The sequence below is a fragment of the Hyperoodon ampullatus genome, assembly GCF_949752795.1.
Source record: "Hyperoodon ampullatus genome assembly, chromosome: 8".
In the NCBI taxonomy this organism is placed as follows: Eukaryota; Metazoa; Chordata; class Mammalia; order Artiodactyla; family Ziphiidae; genus Hyperoodon; species Hyperoodon ampullatus.
This window is the reverse complement of record NC_136921.1, coordinates 13,537,773-13,563,051: the sequence shown is the minus strand read 5'-3', so window position 1 is coordinate 13,563,051 and position 25,279 is coordinate 13,537,773. Positions and strand designations below refer to the sequence as shown.

At 38.2% G+C, this 25,279-nt stretch overlaps 1 protein-coding gene across 1 annotated transcript in view; it reads left to right on the top strand.

Annotated features, from left to right (window-relative positions):
* NYAP2 (neuronal tyrosine-phosphorylated phosphoinositide-3-kinase adaptor 2) overlaps window positions 1-25,279 on the top strand; it is a gene marked incomplete at both ends in the record, with an annotated part of 261,901 nt that overhangs the window by 85,218 nt on the left and 151,404 nt on the right. The window contains one exon of the mRNA XM_079710196.1: window positions 10,743-11,044. Coding sequence (XP_079566322.1) covers window positions 10,743-11,044 — 302 coding nt within the window. The remainder of the gene's footprint in view (window positions 1-10,742; window positions 11,045-25,279) is intronic.

The following is a 25,279-nucleotide window of genomic DNA, read 5'->3' as shown; positions in this document are numbered from 1 at the left end:
TAGGGAGTGACATGAGCAAATCTGCACTTACAAGGATAAATCTGGCAGCACTGTGGAGAAAGATCCGCTAAGAGGCAATTGCATTAATTTAGTCTTGAAATTATGAGCACCTAAACCCAGGCAGACCAGGGGAGATGGAGAAGAGGGGATTAAGCTGATCCCTGCATTCGGATTACTCTTATAACAAGGACAAGAATTAACAGTCTGCGAGTATTCTCAGATTTTTCCTTCCTCTATCATAAACTAAGAAAATGGCAAGTGAAAGAAAGGAGGAAATTAAATAAAACTATCATCCGCCCTGGTGCTTAAGAAACCTGGGAGTTTATTCTTGAATTATGCCCAATCATATATACAGTTCTCCATTCATTTAGTTAATAAATGTTTACTGGGTACCCTCTTTGAGCCTAGTACAGTTCCAGCCACTGGAATTACAAGACAAACAGGTCCAATGAAGTTCTACCCAAATAACTCTAATTTCTCAGTTTCTCTCAATTCCAAATGTCTGCACACACATTCTCTTCTCTCCACTTCTCTCCCTTACCTGATTAAGTCTTACTCATGCTCTGCATGAGCTGAAAAGCCACTTCCTCTCCCATGGGACTTCCCAGACCCTCAGCCATGGTTGGGGCCCCAGGACTTGTGCTTCCATTGCCCTTGCCTGGTACTTCCTCTGAGAGAACATCTGATCGCATGACACTTAAATCATGCTGGTTCAATAGCCTGTGATGCCCTGAGGACACAGACCCCTCTGCTTTGGTCACTGCCCAGCAAAGAGTAGGCATTCAAATACTTTGTGAATAAATGGTGAGTAAATGAATTAAATGCCTCAACACAGGGAATTGTTTCTTCCCCCATAAAAATTATACTTTTAGAAAGCCAAACTCATCACTATACTTTAAACTGGCATTAAGGTAGCCTTCTACTCAGGAAGTTCAAGGCTGTTATATGTTAACATTCTGTATTTCTAGCTTCTACTTCTAGATTGAGAAATGAGCCACATATGGTTAGCTAAACTCATTTGTGAAAACTTGGCATGTTCTCAAACCATATTCAAAGCTTATGTTAGTTTTGAAGACACAAATAAAATAATATATTTTCTAGAACCTCCCCTTCTTTGGTTGAATTTTTGGAAAAGATCTCCCACGATGTGAACTTCTGTAAACTATATTCTAAGTTGAATCTGAATATCATTATATGATTTGAATTTTCCATATACTGTCTCTTCTTCAAGTCATGACACTTTAAGGAGTAGAGAAGTATTATTTGTATATAGAAATGAGGAATGTTTTAATTTTAGATTCCAAAATACCATAGATAATAACATATGCTAATCTTAAAAGCACTCGACATGTTTCAAGTAAAAATAAGTCTCTTAAAGATGTTCCATAGAATTTGTTCTGACTTTAATAAACATTAGATTTCAGTCCCATCTCTTTAGAGACTCAGAAGTGAATAATAGGAACTTTGATAAAGGTTAAAAAAATCTCTCTACTCCCCACTCTAACCTCCTCACTTTATTTTATGACTAAGCATTAAATCAATGGGCTGCAGTATCAACTTCAAACTCTTGGCAATAAGCACTTATGATAAATAATGACTTTTTTTTTCAAGCATAACTCTAGCCATGATTACCTTAAGCCCTAACTTTCATAAAAATCTTGAATTATCATGGAGTTTTGACAGAAAAAAAACATAAAATCCATTCAAAAATTTGCCCAACTCTATATTATACCCACAATTATGACAGAAAAGATAAATTATTTATTTTTGTTACTTTTCCTTCATTTTCAAGCAAGATCTTTTTTCTCCCCTGATTTGGATTTGGAAGTGTATTGCATGACAATTATTGTCAAAGCTCTCTTACAGAAATAATCAAAATGCCCTTATACTGTTAAAGTATTTTTTCTTTTATGGTTCCATAGGTTGGAAATTTATCATTAAAATGCCCTCCTTATAACTGGATACAGAAACGTAAAAACTGTTACAGAGTTGCCTGGCAAACCAAGAAGTTAGGGAAGGAACCTTAATATTTTTCTAGCCTCAGCTTGTATTGGACACCTTCCTAGGTGTCTTTGACATTTTTTAATCTTATTTTAATTTCTTATAACAACTCTGGAAAGTATTTCCCTTATATAAAGATAAAGGTAATGGAAGCTCAGAAAATATGTGCCTCCTACCTAAAATCAGGTAGCTACTCAATGGTTGATTACATATTTAATATTCTTTCTGAGACACCAAATTTTGGGCAGAGTTGAAGTATCTTAGCAAAGATAAATAATATAGTGCTTAAGCATATCAATTTTAAATATAACATCTGGAGTTAGAAACTGAATCCCTTCTCTTTGGGACAGGTTTCTTTTTTTCCCATTGTTTTGTTTTATTTAGTTTTGTTTTGCTATTATAGTTCACCACAGCAGGTAATAAAAAGTTGTGTAAAGATCCCATTTTTAACACTTGACCTTAAGATCCAAGAAGCATCAATAAATAGCCAGACACTGGAAATTGATGTCTGGAAAAACATGAGGAAGAGTTAAGATATTAGGAACACAAAAGTAGAAAATAAATATCATGGAGGATATGAAGTGGTGAAAATGAATGTTTGTGCCTAAGGCAAGAAATCCACAGGTTATGGCTTTGAATAAGCAAGTGGGGCTCAGGGAAGCCATTGAGGGTAATGGTGAGTGAACAATTTGGAAGAAAATATGAACACAGTTGAATGTTACTGGAGCCAAGTTTCCACATCAAAGTGTACTGCATGATCAAAAAAATATATATGGGGCAAATCTATTCGACACAATTATTTCCACTTATACTGTTAAAAAGGAAGGATATTTTCCAGCAATAACTAAGAATGATGCACTCATTTCCTGCCCTGTGTCATTCCTAGTCCTTTCCTGATATCAAATGCATTTTGTGACATGTTAGCCAATAATATTTATTTAGTAATTGCTGCATTGTACTGGCTCATTTAGGACTGTATTCCAATGTAAGTGTCAGAAAACCCAACTAAATCAGGCTTCAACAAAATGGAATTTAGTATTTGACAAAATTGAAGAGCCCTAGGATTTACCTAGCTGCAGGCACCTCTGGATACAGGTCTACAATGCCACAGACCTGGTTCCACTAGTCTCTCTTTATAGAGGCAAGAGGGTGGAGGCATTTTGAGATGCTACCCAGTGCCCAGGTTTACTCTGACTCACCAGTTTGCCAGTCCCTACAATAGTCATGGTGGCCAGGGGGATCTAGTGATTGATTGGCTGAATCTGTGTAACATGTTAGACTGAGAGGAAGAAGACTGATCTCCACATAGGAATTATCATCGCCAGAATTAGGGAGAATGAATACCTTGGAAGCACAAGTGGCAAGTGTCCACATAATTCTCTAAGTCCTCTATTATCTATCTATCTATCTATCTGTCTGTCTATCATCTATCTATCATCTACCTACCTATCTATCTACCTACTTATCTAACATCTATCTATCTACCTATCTATCTATCATCTACCTACCTATCTATCTGTCATCTACCTATCTATCATCTATCTATCTATCTATCATCTATCTATCTATCTATGTACATATCTATCTATGTGTGTATGTATGCATGTATCTATGTATCTATGTACCTATATATGTGTGTATGTATGTATCTATCTATCTATCTAATCTATCTCCAAAGTGGATTTACTTCCTTTCTTCATTTTTTTCCTTCATAAAACAAGTATGTTTGAGCACCTATAATGTGACAGTGTTTATAACAGTGAGTGAGAAGACAGGACTCCTGCCTGCATGAAGCTCAAGGTGAGTGGATGTGAAGTGCCACTTGTACTCATCAAGGCCTAGTGGGGCTGGCATGATGAATTGTATGACAATTTCCATCTGCCAAAAATCATGGAGGATGTAATGAATCACACCTCTCTCTTAGCAGTCAGACTATGGGTTGAGGCATATTGCCTGTCAAAATAGGAAAAAGTATTACATACCAATCTTTTGGCTCTTTCTATGTATAATTTTTCATAAGCACAGATTGTTTTAGCTGGAAATGATACTTAGAAGAGGCCAGTGTTGAAGGGGGAAAGGACAAGTTCTAGAGCAGGGGTCCCTCTGGTGAGTGGGCTAGTGGGACTCACAGGGCAGCATAGGGTCATCAGTGTTAGGTCTTGTGTATCTGCAGAGAAGGCAAGAGGAAGACAGCATCAAATATAAACTTTTTAGGTAGTAATTTTAATGAATATAATCTCAATATTGATTTCCTTCTGCTCATTAATTGTAAAAATACCTAACATGAAAGATTTGAATACTTAGCAGATGACAGTGGTAAACTTGCCCACAGGTAAATTGTATTATCTCCTTTAGAGATATAGTCTCCACCTCCCTTTCAGATTTACCCCATTTACTTTATGATTGAATAATCCCTTTCCCTAATAAGAGATAAAGACATCTTCTTGAAAAATCAACAGAAAAAATTCCAGGGTGTTCAGAACTTTGCAAAGGTAAAAATATACTGGATTATGCATCAGTGTCAGAGATGGATTTTTGAGCTTAGCTTCACAGAACTGTTACAAAAAAAAAAAAAAAAAAAAAATTCCAAGCAAACTCCTAGGTAACAACTCTGTTTGTATCCCAACTTCCTAGATATCCTTGAAAAAGGGTACACATATGAACCGGGATTCTGGTTTTATTTATTTATTTATTTATTTTTCCCCAGTGGTTCCCAGGAATACTCTATTATGAGATATTAGCATATTTGCTTCAAAATGACACAGAGAAGCAGTGCCTCTGTCACTTTTAGAGTTGACATCTCACCTTAGCAGCTCACCCTTCTCAGGGGTTGTGTTTTCATCTCTGAAAGGAAGCATTTCTCAGAAGAAGACATAAAACATTAATGTTGATGGATTTTTAAGAAGACAGCATAGGGCTTCCCTGGTGGCGCAGTGGTTGAGAGTCTGCCTGCCGATGCGGGAGACACGGGTTCATGTCCCGGTCCGGGAAGATCCCACATGCTGTGGAGTGGCTAGGCCCTTGAGCCATGGCCGCTGGGCCTGCGCATCTGGAGCCTGTGCTCTGCAACGGGAGAGGCCACAACAGTGAGAGGCCCGCCTACCGTGAAAAAAAAAAAAAAAAGACAGCATAAGAAAAGTAACAACCTCTATTGAATAGCATTGTCAAAGCAGCTCTGAAGTTCTTGTTTTGTACCTTTCTTTGTCAGTCCCGATCAACGGGTACTTTAAAAAAACATCAAAGCAAGTACTGAAGAAAGTTAAGAACATGGAGAGTATGTTTTGCCTAGATTATCTTGAGTTAAATGTAAGGTTTTGCTTTGACTTTGTGCACTGTTTTTTGAGGTTACATGGTACCATATACCACCTTTTTTAGAGATATGGCCTTACATTGCACATTATGATCCCATAAACAAAATTTAGGACAGGATTTAAAAGTAGGAATTGTAAAGCTAAAATTATTGACTGCATATGATATGTCAGATTCCATGCTAAATGCTTCATATGTAGCATTTCAGGTAAACTTGATAACAATTCCATGAGGCTAATACTACTATTTATCTCTTAAGGAAATGGTCTTTGGGATCAGCAGCTAAAGTAGAGGTGCTAAATGGTGGAGATGAGGATAGAAACCACAACTCAGTGATTCCAGAGCACAAATGTCCAGATCTGTTCATAAGCCAATAACTTTTTTGGAGAAGTTTACAAAGATTTTATCAATTACTTCTAGGAAAACAACTTACTTTGATTTAAGTAGTACTTTATTTTTTTTAATTTTATAATAGACAAACCAACCAACAGACAACTATGTCTTGCAACATTACCTTCATTGTGTGAGAAAAAGTGTACTTCTTTAAATTCAGGGTTATGAAACTTATTTTTATTTTTATAACATGAGATGTGTCAGGCTTAATTTATCTTGAGCACTAGAGTCTTACTGCAAAAAGACTGCTTTCTTCAGCCCACGTAACTTTCACTTCAAGCCAACTATTCCTATAGTGGAGTTAGTTCCTACTTTCCCAACCAGCATTTAAATACTCAGTCTGAAGCAAGAGACTGTCCTATTTTCACAAGCATTTCTTATTCCTGGGGTCTCACTTTTGTGATTAGGCTTTCTCTTTCTTGCTTCTTTGGTTTCTGAATGTCATAGATTGTATGATCATTCCCAAGAATGTTTGTTCATGGCCTCCAGAAATCAGATACCAAGATAGATGAAATTAGGAGGGAAAGATTTATTGAGGAGAATGCCTGGGATAAAAAGGGAGCAGGAATAGGCAGAAAAAGCCTCAGATCACAATGTAGCATGACACCTGTGAAAGGAGAAGAGGAAGGAAAAATAATTGGATAGGAAGAGCTTCAGACCATGGTGTAGCAATGGGGAAGTCTCAGCCAGCCCAACAGGGAAACTCAGACACAAGGACTCCCACACTGGGCAGAAATAGCCAGGTCCCATACCTCATATGCTCAGCTGTTAGCTAGGAGCTTTCCATGGGCAGAGTGGCCTTGACCTAAATGCTGCATCCAATTTGAAGACTCTGTGGCTGGTGGCTGTCAGCTAAGTGCTGTCCTTGGAGAATTTCATGGCTGCCACAATTCACCCCTTATGCTCAGCAGATGCTCTTCTGCAGGTTTGGAGACCAGCTCTTTCATGGATCCAGTTGGATGCTTCATGAGAGAAAACTTACAAGGGGACAGTTGGTGTGAGAAACTATAGCTCCTTTCACTGCAGTTCATATGGGGGTTGCAATTGATATGCATTATCTCCCTCTTCCCACATTTATTCTAAATTCATCTCACTCACTCTCAACTAACACCTCTGCTGGTCTCAGTGGCTTGCCCGGTGGTGAGACTAATTTAACGAGAGGTTGGAACATCTGGTCAACAAAACCTTCTCAGGCCAGGTTGCTGCAGGTGACCTTTCAAACTCACAGCTGGCCAAGGGAGTAACCAGAGGGGTCCCATACATTTTTTTCTCTGAACCATGTTGTAACAGCAGCTCTGCTTCCTCCTATTGATCAGGGTCCATGATCTCTTCCACAATGGAGACCTGTCTTCTTGTCTGCTGGCCACTATACAAAGGGAGCTCAAATTACTTAGGAGGCAGCTATAGCCTTGTTGTTCAATGGGAGCCTTACTGTATCTTTGAGAAAGAGTATGCCTGCTTTGGAGACCAAGACTTCTAACTAGGTAGAGACCAGAATTATGGGGGCAAGAAGCAGAAAACCCCTCAGTGTGTCACTAGTTGTCAGCTACCTTCATTCCTAATGTCAAGTTCCCTCTTGAAGGGAGATCTCAGAGGCATATGCTACCAGTGCTGTACCTGTATTTTGTCCCCTACCTGGAAGATGATTATGCATCCCCACATATTGTCATGTAACTTGCAGTGATTTCCTGTTGGAAGAGAATCTATCCCCACTCCATTGACATCAAACTTGGCCATAAGACTGGTTTTAGCCAATGGAATGTGAGTTCAACATTACATGTCCCATCTGAGCAGAAGCTTTAAGAGACACTGTGTGGTTCCATGAGTGCTTTTCTCTCTCTGCCATGAGAACATATCTCAGTAGGGACTAGATCCGAGAATGAAAAAGACATGTGGAGTACAGCCACAGCTGATGCACAGCTGACCCAATGAATACAAGCAAGAAGTAAACCTGTGTTGTTAAAAATAACTAAGAATAGGGGATTATTTGTTACTTCAGGATAACCTAACAAGATCTGACTAATACATTGTACCTTGTCTTATCTGTGATATTTTGTCTGGTCTCTGGTAAGTCTCCTTTGTCCCACTTTCTGATAACTCTGTTTCCCTGGTTGTTTCTAACTAACAGACGTCTGCTCATTAATGTCTCTAAATATTGTTCTTAATGTTTCTGGGGGTTTCTGGATTGACTACATCAAAAACATCTGGATATAGTTTTTAAAGACACTCATTGGCTCCAGAGTATGGCTAACTGGCTACAGAGATTCTGATTCAATAAATATGATTAGGTATTTGTCCTTAGTATGGGTCTAGAAATTTTTAAAAACTCCACATGTTGCTATCCTAAATTCAGGAATTCGTTGCATGCTATGTTTCATAATATTCAATTTCCTTTAGATCAATCATCTTTACTGGTCTCTTGAAACTATGTGTACCATAACCTTTATTGCATACCCTCAGCCTTGGATAATGGCCTTTCTATCCAACTTACCACAGCCCCACATCTTCATCCTGCATTCACAGCCTTGTCAAATTGAATTTGTACCTGAGACCTGCCATTGTTTAAAGCATACACTGAATTTCTCTTTGGAAAAAGTGTGTGTGTGTGTGTGTGTGTGTGTGTGTGTGTGTGTGTGTGTCTATGTGTGTATACATTACATATATGAACAAAAGGATAGAGAGTTACAGGAAATTGTTTTATGCTGAAAAAATGTAATTTTGAAGCAGCAGAGCTAATTATCTGTCTGAGAAAATGTGTAGGCCCTATTTAGGTCAAAAGTAACAGAGAAATTGCTGATACAATTATTCCTCATAACTCTCATAAATGCCTATGTGCATTAATACATGCATAAATCCCCTCACGTGGATATGTTACTGGGAATGACTGTCTAAATAATCCTCAAAGCACCTTTTATTCAGTGATATGGCAGCAGAAATAAGGAAAAGACTTGCAAAATGATTGAGGCAAAGTTAGATGAGATCAAATATTTCATCTTCTATGAGAAAGATTGTCACAATCATCACAAATCAATGACAAATCTTCCCATTCTATCACACCCTGATCTCACCTCCACCACACCATTCTGCCTTAAATTCTTACTGAGTTTTCACAAACCATTACATCTGAATTTATTCTAGTTTAATTTTTGGCTGATGTTCTTGAAGAAAGCACAGAACGTGAAATGGGTGAAAACATTACACGGATTTAGGAACTGACCACTACGATGTGAAAACTTCCACTTAGACATTTGCTTGATTTCATTCATGCTTCTAGATATCCACTGCTCTGGTTAGTGCACTGATATTTCTTCATTTTGCTTTGCAAAGGTAGTATATCTAGTATCTGAATATCGACTCATAATACTCAGGAAAAAAATGAAATAAATATAAAAAAAATTGTGGTTGAATAGCAAGTTGTGATCAGAATTAAATACCAGAATCAGAGTCACATATTCTTGTTGAATCCTTTCTGGCTCTATTCACAAGGGTCATAAAATTGTCATAACTCCTTCAGCGAAGGGGGAAAAACAAATATTTACCATGATTTTTCCCACTGGAATGTAAAATGTATGACAAACATTAGAGTCATGAAAGATACAATAAAGAGCCAGCTAAAATTAAGATTAAAAAAAGGCCCAAATAAATTTATATCTAGAAAGATAGATTCAACAGGCTTCCAAAATTCATATACTCAAAGATACTTTTTTACTTCATACATGTCTAAGAAAATCAACTAAATATTTCTAACAATTCTTCTTTTTGTTTCCTTTATTGATGAATGAGCAAAAATGGGGAAAACTCTAGAAAAACCTCTCTTAAAAATTCATATTGACATTCATTTCCTTTTTCTTCATAGGGTCACCATTACTTAATAGAATAGAAAGGTGCCCAACAGTCATTTCCTATATGATTAACTGAGCTTCAAGCTGAGAGAGTTTTCTTACATATTTTAAAATTTCTGTTCAAACTTTCCAATGTAAAACTTAAAAACCTTACATTTGGAAACTTTGCATACTCTGAATGGAACTATCCTAGGATCGGATGAGATTTTAACTCTTGATACGTCTCTTTATTAGATGCTGCTATTTTATTCTGTGAGACTAATTTATGAATAGAACTAAGTTACTAGTGTAACCAAAGGATTCTGGAAACCTGAGAGAGATTAACAATTATTCTATTGATTTAAGCAAGTATTTTCCTCTTCCTTCCTTCCCTCCTTCCTTCCTTCCTTCCTTTCTCCCTCCCTCCCTCCTTCCGTCCCTTCCTTCCTTTACCTCCTCTTCACTTCCTATCTCTCTCTCCCACCTTGTACTGGTAACAGAACCCCTTTTGTTGTTGTTGTTGTTTTGTTTTTCCCTCTATATTAACTAGGTAAAAGTAGAGATGATCTTGATGAAGTGGAGAAGAGTTTCAAATGCTGCCCCTTTGACCTCAGTCATGTGTCAAAAGTCTATGACATATATACACTACTATATATAAAATAGATAACTAATAAGAACCTACTGTATAGCACAGGGAACTCTACTTAATACTCTGTAATGGCTTATATGGGAAATGAATCTAAAAAAACATGGGTATATGTATATGGATAACTGATTCACTTTGCTGTACACCTGAAACTAACACAACATTGTAGATCAACTATACTCCAATAAAAATTAAAAAAAAAAAGGCAGTCTACAAGTCATTGTCACAAGGAATTCTTGTTTCCTTTTTAAGCCACGGACAAGATTTACCTGAAAGTAGAAAAAGGCAATTGAAGATGAAATGTGCTATGTGGTAGCTTTTTATTTTTTTCTTTAGAATACTATTTTGAGAGTATGTGGATACCAGGATACCAGAATTTCTGATTATGATCAAATAGTATTTGCTTTACTGTCATATTGAATGCAAAAGCATAGAATATTTTCATGTTATTGGAAACGTTTCTTCACCAGTGTCAAGTTAAAATGTGAACTATCAACAGTTATAAATATGCTTGTGCCCATGATCTTGCAAATCCTGGCTCACTTGGCGCGGGTTTCGTCTTTCTTTTACAGCATAGGTGGAGAAGTAGGGCGAGGCCACGAAGGAACTTATGTGGGCAAACACTTCCGCATGGGATTCATGACGATGCCCGCTCCTCAGGACAGGCTGCCCCATCCTTGCTCCAGTGGCTTCTCTGTGAGGTCGCAGTCGCTGCACTCGGTCGGGGGCACAGACGATGACAGCAGCTGTAGCTCCCGGAGACAACCACCCCCCAAGCCCAAGAGGGACCCCAGCACCAAGCTGAGTACCTCGTCTGAGACGGTCAACAGCACGGCAGCCAGTAAGAGCGGGAAAGGCCCCGAGCGGAACGAAGGTAAAACCCGCCAGGCCCACTTCACTTAGAAAGAGACTTCAGGTCACGTGTCCGGGTCCACATACTAACCAGCATCTGCCTTCCTCCCTGGGTCGCATAGCCCTGTCTCCCTCCCCCTGAGTCTTAGAAAAGAGGGATCCAAGGGGGATGGCTATTTATCTTGGTGTTGTCAAATGACACCCAGAAAAATGTATTTAATTTATAGCATCGGAAAAGGAAAGCAATATATGAGTTTTCTAGCTCCCTTAAAGCTTTGAATCATTAGAAAATTATTTTGCCTAGCAATATGTCTACAATTTATATTTTCTTGCTTTTATTAGTATTATCTGTATGATTATAGAAGTATCATGTGATCATTAGGGAGCTTTGTAATGCAGGAAAATATAAAGAAGAAAAATTGTAATCATCTTTAGAAATGATCATTTTTTTAACATTTTGCTGTACTTCCTTCCAGTGAATATGAATTTATGCATGTTTGTGTGTACATTTGTAGTATACACACACGTGTGCACATAGACATATTAAAGTCTCTACTTCAATCTCTATTCTATTTCTACCTATATTTCTATTTTTCCTCAGCCATGAAATACATAAATCAAATATATCTTAGTTTCCTTGCTGGTCTATGATTATAAATTAGGTCAGGTTAACACCATATCTCACCAGCTCTTTAGCCTTGCTTGAATAAATAAGTTTCAGCTTTCCTGAGTTTTTCCTGAGAGTCCCTTGGTGGGAGAATTGTTGCAAGTGTGTTTTGATACAGGCGCATTCAGATTTTTGTGTGTCAGTTGTGGAAGATGCTTCAGGGTGTCCAGTGCTGCCAGTGGCCAACTTGAGAGCATGGCTCTATGAGGTCCCAAGGTCTTTCTCTTACCCTGTCTGTCCCTCACATTCTCCCCAGTTGGCTCCCCTGAGCGCCCAGTGTTCCAAGTTTCCCAGTAGCTTGCAGCAGAGAGTGGAAGCCAGGTGGTCCTTTCCTCAACTGGGTAGGTTTCTTTGTCACCTGGGCTCCCCAGTCCCTCACAAAAGCTCCCTCATCTTCTGGTCTAATCCTTCTACTGAAGCTCAAACTTAGTCCATGAGACGGGTGCCCAGGAAGCATGTACCATCTTTTCTAATAGCCTCATCTCTCCTTTCTCCCATATCGGTGTCCAAGTGCTTATTTAGCCAAAAAATAAAAAAAATAAAAACTTCAGAGTATATTGAAGAATACAAATAAGTGCCTGGAGATGGAGTGAATCCATGCATTCTATAGGGAAAATCTCCACTTATGCTCAGTTTTTTCCTACTTCACATATATGTGAAAATACATCATGAGTGTGTGTTTGTGAGATTATATATGTGAATAACATGTGTATATGTATATTTACAAAATCGAAATCCTAGTGCATAGAGTTCTGTGTTTTATATTTTCAGTTATTTTCTTGTGACTATTTTCCATGGCATTCAGTTTGTTGGGAAACACCATTTTTAGGAGGGGCATATACATCATGACACTTTATTTAATCATTATCTCTTTGAAGTCTTAGGTTGGTTCCAGTTTGTTTTGCTGTAATGAATATCACTGCAGTGAAGATGTGTGTGTGTCTCTGTGTCTGTTTGTTTGTGTAACTCTATTGTTCCTCTGATGTCTTGGAATAGATTAGAATTCTGAGCCTTTTTTCTCATGAGTCAAGGTCATCAGTATGTCCTTCAACTTGTAACACATTGATGTTTTAGAGACAATTTAGGTGTTTCATTTACTTGTTAATAAACTAAAAGGCTCTAGAGATCTGCCTTTTGTAAATTTTAAATATTGTTCCTAAGTTTTCTCCGCTATTGATATATGGTGCCTTTCATTTCTCCTTATATCCTGTGATTCTTGTTTCCAAAAATCAACCCCTTTCCTACTTTTACTGCCAGAAAACTGCATAATTATTTACATTAGATTGTTTTCAAAAGCAGGTTACTGATTTGGAACAGTGGTCTCTGAATGATGAGGGCCTAGAATGATTCAAGAATAAAGAGGAATAAAAGACCTATTGTAAAGGGAGGGGAAAATGAAACAGACAAGGAAAGCAGAGAGTAAGGAGTGTGTTATCTGGAGTGTAATGCTCCTGGAAACATTCCTGGAAGCAGTGTAACATATACACTTCCGAATAGCACCCCCCAGGAAGGGGATCTGGGGCATTCAAAGTAGACACATGTGGAAAATCATGATTGTCCCACAGAAGAAACATTTGAGTGGTGATTCAATTGTCTTAAGAATAGAGCTTATTACCATTCATTTGAGATGCTGTAGGTAGCTAATTCCTGAAGTAGAGAAGCTCATAATTCTTTCAGATCCCTTCATCATCTAAAGATCTAAGCCTCTAAATAGCTAGTTATCAAACAGAAGATAACAGCTCTGTTATCTTTCTTCCTTCTGAGGACAGAAGAGGAGACAGTGAGTAAATTACAGCAACAGCAAAGAGTTATCTCAGACTTGGAAAACTACTTTATGGTCAGTGAGGCTTGTTAAACACTAGGTTCAAGTTCAACATCTTTCCTCAGAAGGACCTCTAAAGACGGGTTGAGAAGCCTTCAGCTGTAGTGCCTCTTTGAGGGTGGTCAGTGGACCAGATGGACTATTAAGATTCAGTGCAGGAATGGTCAACTTCTGTGGAAGAGTGATTCTTAATGCAAATTTCGCCTTCTCTTCAGAACACTTAATCAAAAGACACTTGCAAAACTGGATCTATTCAATTCTTTTCTACCAAGTTATGACTTCAGTAACAGGAGAGAATCAGGGCTCAGTTGAGACATGGGAAAAAAATCTTGAGTCCAAATGCATGCATGCATATGTGTGTACTCAAAGCCAAAATTATATAAATATGTAGATTGCTCTTTTATGAATCCTCAATTCTTTATAATTGTGAGTTAACTGGAGTTCATTACGGAACATATGTTTCCTTTACAATTTTTCTAGCTATCAAAATTATAACAAAGATGAAAAGTGACTTTTATAAATCTTAGTCTGTCTTTTCTTTTTACATTAAATGTCAGCAAAATCAAAATATTGATTCAGTGGCATTAGAAAGATTTCCATGGTAACCAGCTTCTATTTAAGTAGGGGCTTATGACTTCCTTGTGGTTAAAAGTAAAAAAGAACTGGACCTGTAGCAAAACAGCTTTTCAGAGTAGGAAAAAAATAGTTTAGTTATGAATACAACCAAAACTCACATGCCAAGAAAATTATAATTTAGCTTTTAAAAATTGTAATTCTGTCATATTGAAAATATATATTTACTATCCTATTTTAGGATCTTTCATAATAACACCTTTAAAAACAGGTACAGTAGAGAAGATAAATTGATCTTAAATATGTGATAAATATTTTAATTGCCCTTTGTATTGCTTCAGTGTGATGTCTGCTTAGTTTGAGGAAAGGTCAGATGAAATAATGGGAGTTAACTAGAAAGGAGGAGAGCCCGAGAAACTGTGTCTTGTTTAGGATGTAGAAAAAGCAGGAACCGTGCAAATTCTCATCCTGCGTTCCCATTGCTCAGGTCAACACGTATCCCATTTATCAGTAGCATCATCCCTAGAGATGCTCTGTGGTGAAGGCAAAAGAGACTGTACTTAGAATCTACAGGGCAACATTGACTTTGGGCCAGTGATCTAATGAGACTGTTTCTTTACCATTAAAATGATTATAAAGCACTGAAAACTGATCATACTGCCTCCCTCACAGGCTTATGACAAGCCAGTGGGCTAATGGCCACAATGGGGCATGATAAAAAGAAATTGCTATACAAATGTAAGTTCATATGGTTTTAAATGTGTACTTACTACCTATTAATAGGTTTGAATAACATGAAATTTTAGTTTAGTGTAGCATATATATGAAAAATAAATTGGAGATATAAGGCCTTTATTATGTTGAGGTTGGTTCCCTCTATGCCCACTTTCTGGAGAGTTTTTATCATAAATGGGTGTTGAATATTATCATAAGCTCTTTCTGCATCTATTGAGATGATCATATGGTTTTTATTCTTCAATATGTTAATATGGTGTATCACATTGATTGATTTGCATATATTGAAGAATCCTCACATCCCTGGGATAAATCCCACTTGATCGTGGTGTATGATCCACTTAATGTGTTGTTGGATTCGGTTTGATAGTATTTTGCTGAGGATTTTTGCGTGTATGTTCATCAGTGATATTGGCCTTTAATTTTCTTTTTTTGTGATATCTTTGTCTGGTTTTGGTATCGGGTGATAGTGGCCTCATAGAATGAGCTTGGGAGTGTTCTTTCCTCTGCAAATTTTTGGAAGAGTTTCAGAAGGATAGGTGTTAACTCTTCTCTAAATGTTTGATAGAATTTGCCTGTGAAGCCATCTGGTTCTGGACTTTTGTTAGTTGGAAGTTTTTAAATCACTGTTTCAATTTCAGTATTTGTGACTAATCTGTTCATATTTTCTGTTTCTTCCTGGTTCAGTCTTGAAAGGTTATACCTTTCTAAGAATTTGTCCATTTCTTCTAGGTTGTCCATTTTTTTGACATATAGTTTACAAAACAGAAACAGACTTACAGATATCGAAAATAAATGTATGGTTACCAAAGGGGCAATGAGGGAGGGAGGATAAATCAGGAGTTTGGAATTAACATACACACATTACTATATATAAGATAAATAACCAACAAGAACCTACTGTATAGCACAGGGAACTCTACTCAATATTCTGTGATAACCTATATGAGAAAAGAATCTGAAAAAGAATGAATATATGTATATGTATCACTGAATCACTTTACTGTACACCTGAAACTAACACAACATGGTAAATCAACTATACTCCAATAAAAATAAATAGGACAGGAAAAGAAATATATTTAGTATAATGAGGAAAACATTTTTATTAAACTACAAGTACTTCTAACACTTTAGACTCCATTAAAAATTTTAAGTATTCTTTTTTTTAAACTTTTTTATATATTGGAGTATAGTTGATTGAGGGTATTCTTTTTTTGAAGTATAATTAAGGTATAACATTATGTTAGTTTCAACTGTATAACACGATTCAATATTTGTATATGTTGCATAATGGTCACCACAATAAGTCTAGATAACATCCATCACCATACATGTTACCTATTTTTTCTGATGAGGACTTTTAAGATCTATTCTCTTAGCTACTTTCAAATATGCAATACAGTATTATTAACTGTATTCACCATGCTGTACATTAAATGCCCAGGACTTATTTATTTTATAACTGGAAGTTTGTTCCATTTCACCCATACCTCCAAAACTAAGTATTCTTATCTTTCATTTGTTTTAAACTCTTCTTTCAAGCCATTCTCAACTCTTAATTTATGATAATGCTTCATGATTGTCTTTACAAAACAATGAACTGGGATAGTTCTCCTGGTTTCTGATTTCACCTTCTAGAGATGGTAGAGTCATATCTATGAATTAAAAATTGTAATACCTGCAGGAACATTTGGAATCTGACCGTCCTCAAAAACTTGAACTGTGGGTGCTTCCCTGGTGGTGCAGTGGTTGAGAGTCCGCCTGCCAATGCAGGGGACACAGGCTCGTGCCTCAGTCTGGGAAGATCCCACATGCCGTGGAGCATCTAGGCCCGTGAGCCATGGCTGCTGAGCCTGTGCATCTGGAGCCTGTGCTCCGCAACGGGAGAGGCCACAACAGTGAGAGGCCCGCATACCGCAAACAAAACAAAACAAAACAAAACAAAAACAAAAACAAAAACTTGAACTGTGTGGTTGAGCCAGAACCAAAGGAAGGCTAAGTTCATTATAGAATCACTGCCTTAAAAACAAAACCAAACGCAAAACCATCTCTCAAGGTTACCAAACAAAGTAGATTACAGCCTTCAGCAATGTTGCTTTTCATGCCGCCATTTATTCTGCCAGTGCTTTGAGTGCCTACCTGGTCGTACTGGAGATCCGGTGGTGAACAGAAGTGGCCCTTTCTTTCATGTTACTTACAATCAATTTTGTTTCCAACTCTCCTGCTCAGCCTGTTTCCCTCTATCCATATCACAAAGCAAGCACTGATGTACAAGAATCTTTTCTAGAAACCAGAAAACCTGGCATGATAACTATGTGAGCATCCTCCCTGTAATTAGTTGTTTAGGTCTGGAAGAAACAGCTTAACACATTTTAATAATGTGTTTTCTTTTTTCCTACAAAGAATATTTGTTGCTCTTTTGCTGTTCAGTGCTAACAGTTTAAAGGTGCCTGAATCTGATTTTGTACCAATGTACAGCTTCGTAAGCAACCTGTGAGCATTTGAGGAGAGAGGAGGAGAAACAAGTTGATTGCACTTTTTACTGTGGGGAATTTACAGGTTTACCAGGTCAGAATTCCAGTTTGGGAACCTGAATCAGCCCTAGTCAGGGCCAGCCATAAACTTGATTTTGCTTTCTTGATGACTAGCCCAGATTTCTGCCCCTTCCAAGTACTCATATAAAAATTTAACACTGTTCCCTTTATGACTCAGCATGACATATTAGAAAAACATGGGCTTCAGAGGCAAACAGACATATCAGTGCTGCCAACATTTAATACAGTATCTCTCACAGCCTCATTTTCCTCATCTGTACAATGAGAATAGCAATCCTGGTCTTAGGTGGTAGGTGGAATGTTGTCCAAGATATTTATCCAGAATTCCCCATTGCTTGGTATATTCACCCTGGATATTCCCTGGAACTGACAAACCGTCGGTGGCCTGAAGATGGAAGGGGCCATGTGGCATGGAACGTGGGCACTCTCTAACAGCCGAGAGTAGTCTGGCTAAAAGCCAGCAAGGAAACAGGGACTTCAGTTCTATAACTACAAGGATCTGAATTCTGCCAACAAGAATGGACTTCTTAGAAGTGAATTTTCTTCTAGAACCTCCAGACGAGGACCTAGACTGGCTGCCACCTTGACTTCAGCCTGAGCAGAGAACCCAGCCTTCTGGGTTCTGGCCATGCCAAGACTTCTGATCTATAGAACTGTGAGCTAATAGAGTGGTATTGATTTTTAAGCTGCTCCATTTATGATAACTTTTTACACAGCAATGGAAAAGTAATCCATTTTACCAATTTGGAGACAAAAAAAGTGGGGTAAAATCCATTAGCAAAGCACATAGCTTAGAGCCTGAAGAATAGCAGATTCTCAGCAACCTTGTTGCCCTTCCTCTTAGTACTGGGCTGTATTTTCGGATAGCAGAGGGTAGTTAAGATTGTGCTGGTAGCGTTCCAGATTTCCCGGACCAGACCTTGAAAGTAAATGAGATGATAGAAGCTCAGAAAATGCTGACATATGAGGCCTCGCGAGTGTCTGCTTAATTCTTTCTGAATTTGTTTGGATCTTTTCCTGAGAGGGTATGTCCTTTCTTGCCAACAGTTTTTGTTCTTTCGAAGGGCTCAGCGATGGCTTTTCAGTGGTGTTTTCAATGACTCATTTAAATGACTGCAACTTGCAGGCTTAGTGCCTTTTTTCACATAACAAGTGGCACTTGTACGTCACAGTGTGCTTTCTAGAAGTGTTCAAAGCCCCATTTAGCACCACACTAATAAAACACAAGGGAAGTGGAAACAAGCTCTCAAAATTTCCATCGTTTTGGCATTGGGTAGTGTTCTACTGTTTTGTTTTATGGGATGAGACATGGGGAATTGTCATAGAAGGCCCACATTCCTGGGTTTCACTTTCCAGGTTGACAGAATCAGAAGCTGCTAGGCTTCCTGGTGTAAAAGCCATCTGTCATACCAGGCTGCTCAGGCAGAGACAGAGCTGTACATCTAGTGTGTGATCTTTTCCTAGTGTACCCTGAGACCCATGAATAAAACCGTTTGTAAGTCAAATCATCTTTCTCTTGGTCCTGGCCATGGCTATTGATTCTAGTCCAAAGAACTACCCTGCCTCTATATGGTCTCACTCAACACCCTTTTAGTAACAATCTGGATTTGGCCTCATTTGTCTCAGTGTCTTAGATTCATAAGATAATTTTTATCCATGTTGCTTGGCACAGATGGGTTCTTCCATGAGAAACCAATAAGCTCAAACTTCCCGAGTGTTGTTGTGATCAGGGCATTAGCTGTGAAGGTATTCTATTGCTGTACAAGTGGACACAAATTTTGTGGCTTAAAATAATACACCTTGATTATTTCACAGTCTCTGAGAGTCAGGAATCTTCTCAGGGTCTCCCAAGGCTGCAATCCAGGTGCCAGCTGGTGTTGGAGTCTTGTCTGAGGCTCAAGATCCTTCCTTGCTCATGTGGATATTGGCAGAATTTATTCCTTGTGGTTGTAGAACACATGACATCTTCCTTCTTCAAGGACAGAAGGAGAAAGTGTCTCTCTCCCTTTGATTCTCTCCCTTCAGGGACGGCCTACATGTTCTTTTAAAGATCTACCCCAGGATAACCTCGTTTCTGATAAAAGCAGAGTCAACTGATTAGGAACCTTAATTACAGTAGGAAAATCCTTTCACCTTTTTCCATATACTGTTACTCAGTCATGGGAATAAGATACCATCATATTCACAGTGCTGCTTGCACTCAAGGAGAGGGAATGATACAGGGTATAGGAGTCTTGTGGACCAGCCTAGAATTCTGCCCACTTGGGGTGATATAAAGGAAAATATGCATATATTGCTTTCCCAGGAACTATCTAACTGTCTAGTTAGATACTTAAGATGTCAACTAGTGGAAAGTTAATTAACAATGCAAAAAAGCAAACTATAATTCAATGGAATAATGTAAATACCACAAGACATCTAAATAATTGGTAAATAAAAAGGGCAAAATATAACTCCCTTCCCCGTTTCTCTCTTTGTCTTTCCTTTTGTCCAAATAAAAGAAGTCATCCCTGCTGCAAAATGCCTGAATTATTATTTTTTAGTTGAAAGTGAGGAAACCTCATTTCTCTTGGCCTCAGCCTTACCAAAGGCTCATGGACATCTTTCTCATGGAAGACATGAGGAAATATACTCCTCAGTCCAGCAGCTCCCAGGCCAAAGGAATTCTGGAACATAAAGATTCAAGTAAATTATTGACACCAAAATGGTGCAAATATGAAAAATTGTAGTGTGTATAAATGTCAGTCTACTTGATCCTCACCGCCGATTTTCCTAGCTGGTGGGCTCTTTTGTTGACCTAATGGTCTAGCTTGACCCAGCACAGTTACTGTCCCCTAAAACACCTGATGGATGTGGGCTAGATAATGCACAGAATGTTTGATATGGTGAGGATGCTCCCCAGGGCTTTGGCCTGTTGATTTCTCGAGAACCCCAGTATTGTAGGGATTAGTGGTGGTAATTCATACTAAGTACCTTCCTGTCCTCTGTCTACCTGTTGAGTAGCATTTTCATGACAGCATGAGACTATGTGTTCCTAAATTATGCAACTTCTGAATTGCAACAATATCATCAATTTCCAGTTATGGGTAAATAGACATCAGAAAGCATATGTCCTCAAATGAAGAAGAAAGTACTAAATGTAATCCTCATTGCAACTTTCCTCATTGTCCCTGTTTTTGCTGGGCCTCAAACTTGGATAGGGACTTATCTCTTCTATGCATTTATACTGAAGCATTAGGAAGTAATGTAATAAACTCTTAAATTACTAATTACTAAGATTTTGTAAGGAAAATGAAGGAAAGGAGTTGATAGCCTGCCTTTCTTAAATGGTCTCTACCTCCTTTAGCTCTCTTCTCTACAAAACTGTCACCTCTCCTCTGTTTCTCTAGACTTCAGTCTGGCCACTGAATCCTGAAGCTGAGAATGTCATCATTAGAAGGCAATTCAGAGCCTCCTTGCACTTAAATAAGCATGTTCCCTGGGAGTTAACCCAGCCCGTTCCCTATCTTCCCAACCTCAGTCAGTATCCTTCTGAGGGTATTCCTGATAAAAACATTTTCTCCCATTTGGTTACATAAAGCATTTGATATTTTAACAAACAAGTTAAAATATAATTTTTGTTTTTAAAATTGGCATAATCTCCTTTATATCTATACTGTCCACTTCATAGATTTAACAGTAATGGGAAGGAACCTTTCCAGCGGGTGAACTTTCCTCAAGGCATGCTGGAAATTGGATTAGCTCATTTCAGAGGAATCTAACCTTGAGTACTAATCTTACCTACTTCTAACCTTGACCCAGTGGCCTCTTCAGCCACTGTCCTGTATCTCTCCTTCCTCATTCAGCCAGGTTCTAAAAGGCCTTCTGCATGTCCTTGCTCCATGTTCTCAATGCTCATTTGCTCCAGATCCTCACTTTATTACCGACTCCATCTTCACTGTGCCACTGAATCAAGTCTTGGTTCCCATCTCAGTGGCTTCCTACTATGCCCATCCTTTGCTGTTTCTCTTCAGCATTTTAGATTATTGATCACTCCCATATTTCCTAAATCATCAATTCCTCTGTTTTTCATGCACGGCTTTCTACTGGTTTTCTTCCTCTGACTGCTCTCTAAATCTCTTTGAGGGTATCTCTCTCATTTTTTTTTTCTTTTTGTGGTATGCAGGCCTCTCACTGTTGTGGCCTCTCCCGTTGCGGAGCACAGGCTCCGGACGCGCAGGCTCAGTGGCCATGGCTCACGGGCCCAGCCTCTCCGCGGCATGTGGGATCTTCCTGGACTGGGGCACAAACCCGTGTCCCCTGCATCGGCAGGCAGACTCTCAAACACTGCACCACCAGGGAAGCCCATCTTTGAGGGTATCTCTTGTTCTGCCTGATTCTTAATTGATGATGTCTCCAGACTCTGTCCTTGGCTCATACCTTCTACTCTATATTTGTTGAATAAGTAAGTGATGAATTCTACACACTCTCTGAATATCTGACTGCATCTCTGGACCCACATCTGTCCATAGATGTCACAGACTCTCCAAACTCATCATATCTACATTGACTCAGTAGTTTCCTGGATGCTTCCTATCTTGATACTCAGTTTAGAAAAGTAAGTGCTTTATCAGATTGCTCTCCTGACATCTAATCAGTTATTAAGAGTAGCCAGTTCTGCCCCTCATACCTCTCCTGTCTGACCCTCTCCATCATTTGCACTCTTACTCTCCTATCTCAGACCACCATCATTTCTCACCTGGACAACTGCTCAGGCACCTCACGGGTCTCCTTTCCTGCAGTGTCACCTTCTCACATCCATCCTTTTTACTACTTCCAGAGAGGATTTTCTCACATGCATGCCTGATGGTAGCACTGTTCATCTCGTGATTTCATCAGCTCATGGCCTGTTCCTTATTTACCCAATAAAAGCACGACCCTTTAGCATAACCTTTGTCATCTGGCCCCTGCCAGTCCCCAGAGCCACCTCTCCCACCATTCATGCCTCTTGTAGCATTCCCAAAGTATCTAAATTTCTCTGAACAAGGCAAAATTATTCCTGCCTCTGTGCCCTTGTGTGTGAAATCCCGTCTTTCTGGAATGCCTTCTCCAAATTAGTCTCTATGGCAAATTTCCACTCATATATCAAGACACCAGTGTAACTGCAACCTTCTCTGTGACAATGTATATAAGTACATTTTTTCTGTGTGTACTTTGTATATAACTCCAGTATATCTATTGTTATATGTTATTCTAAGTATTTGCCTAATTTTTGTATCCTAATGATTCTAAACACCCCTTAGAAATGTGGACCTTTTCTTTTTGTCTTTGCACCTTCAATGCCTACCACAGAGTAGGGCTTAATATTAAGGTAAAGTTGAAGGAACACATTTTTAATAACATGCTATTTCATAAATGAATCTTCCAGGAGGCTAATTGATGCAAAGAGTCATTGTACTTTCGAGCATCTTTAACATAGAAAGAAGTTTAGGCATTTGGAAAGCTTAGAGGAAAAGCACAGTGATTCATGATCCTCAGGGAGCAAGTACCTCGGCCATCCGTCTACACTTCAGTCCCAGCTTTGTTTACGATACAGTAACGAATCTGAATGATTTAAAAGATGAGATGGTTCTGCTTGCTCCTAGGTTTGTAAAACCTTATAATATACTTCCTCCATTGTTTTCCATTTCTGAATCTTGGTAGGTACACAAATTAATTATGGGCAGTGGCGAAGAATAGTGTTGAGAAGCTGTAATATGTTATTGGCATCATGTACCCTTTAGTTTATCTTCATGTTATAAATCAAAAATGTTCTGCTTGTGCCCTTCAGATAAGGTTTAAAAAATCAAGTTTCTCAAGACGCAATAGAGAACTGAGAGTTCTTTCCTTTAAATGACTTTTGGAAGATATTTTAAACTTTCCTATCCTTAAATATTTTGGTATTTCCCTTAACCATTTATGTTATAGTCTTAGAGGCCAAGTATGTTGTTCCAGATTAATTCTGTTTTTCCATTCTGTAGGCATCTATCTTCTGAGCAGTTCTTCACACTATTGTGAAGCAGAGTATGTAAAGCCATTTTTTTAAGGCAGAGTGACTGCATGTGTGCATAAATCTTGTCTTTAATTGACCTCGACAAAGCACATACTTATTGCAGAAAGAGTGCTTTGATTTTATGGCCCTGTGTCTGTACTGAAAGTTTCTATAATATGTATTGCTTTCTACATTTTTTCTTGTTAAGTGGGAGGGCAGTGATTTAAGACAAGCTCTTTTAAATTTTTTTTTGCTATTAATGTGTATTAAATTAAGTTGATTATATGGAGAAGAACACGGGAACACATTGCCCTTTGGAAATCTCTGCTTTCTGACAAATCCATCTAATGAGAACAGCTGAAACCTAAGAATAATAAAAAAAAAAAAGCTTAGGAGAGCCAAACTCCTTCTCTCACTAAGGCTTGTGAGTTTAATAGCATATCAATTGCAGGGTTTTGTTTTTTTTTAAACTTGGTATAAATTTGATACTAGGAGCAATGAATAAGCATGGAAAAAGGAAAAGCAAGAACTGTTTTACTGATACTAAGGGGAGAGAAACAAAATTTAAAGAATTTATATATTTTGTATCAAGTCAAAGAGCATCAAAAGGCCTTGATTATAATTAGCCCCGTTTTACTTTCACTGTTAGTGTGAGACCCCTGAGGATGTCATTAGTAAACAATTATTTATTGAGTATGTGCCATGTGCCAGGCACTATGCTAGGTAATAGAGAAACAGGGAAAATATGTTATCTTCCCTAAAAAACATTACAACCCATGGTGGGCCACTGATAATTAAACAGACAGTCACAGTGAAGTGGGATCAGTTTCCCGGTGGGGGAAGTACAGGGTCCATTGTGTGAGCATAGATCAAGGGCACCTACCCCAACTGGAAGAGTCAGGGATGGATTCTCAGAGGAAGTATCATAAACTGCTGAAAATAAGGGTGCAAGATATTTTAGAAATATTCTGTATAAAAATACTTAAAATGAAAAAGTGTATTGCAACTGAATGAGAATATTCGTCTTCCTCCAGAAAATGTGGCAAAGCAAACTGAGTTACATCCTTGTAGTTCTAAATAACCAAAGTTCTACTCTCCATATATAATCTTATTTGGGGAATTCAGATGTTTATTTTATCTTGTAGAATCCTCCATCTCTGTGAGATGTGAAGGGCTGGGTTATCTTTAAGAGAAAGCTAAGCGTACACAGAGATGAAATTCAAATTGGGATACTCACTTCACAGAATAAATAGACCTTGCACCCATATGTGAAATAGAAACAAGAGACATGGAAATTAGACCTGTCTTATATTTATGTATTTCAATTTTATTTCCTTTCTCCTGTAACTAGATAATTTGGCCATGATTGTTTACATGACATATAAGCTTGGGGGATAAAAGGAAATGTATATTCTATCTATGTGCCATTAGATCAGAGAAGCCAGAGCCATGTAGATCTGTCCCTTAGCTGGGATGCTTTATCTTATTCCTAACCAAAAATTAGATTTCAGTGGCTGTGGAAATCTTTGTTTTAGCAATGTGTGCACACCAGCTTGACAATGAATACTGGATTAAATATAAAATTAATTGCCACATTAAAAAAATAACCAAGTAGGAAGTTGTTGATTTGGTTAAAGTGGTAAAACGACTTTGAAAGTGTTGAGACAACATTCTTAAATGGTGGTAGAGGAAAAGCTATGTCTTTAGGGCTGAACATAGAGTGATGAACAACTTTTGTAATTTGTAGTCTAGGACTAGTGGAAGGATTACCGTCTCTCTCAGTCCCCAGAGGATATGGCAATGCTGTCTATAGCCACTGAAAACAAGTTAAATTCCTCCATTATGGGTCAGTATGTTCAGAGAGGCAGCTGCTTGTGATCTGTGAGACTGTT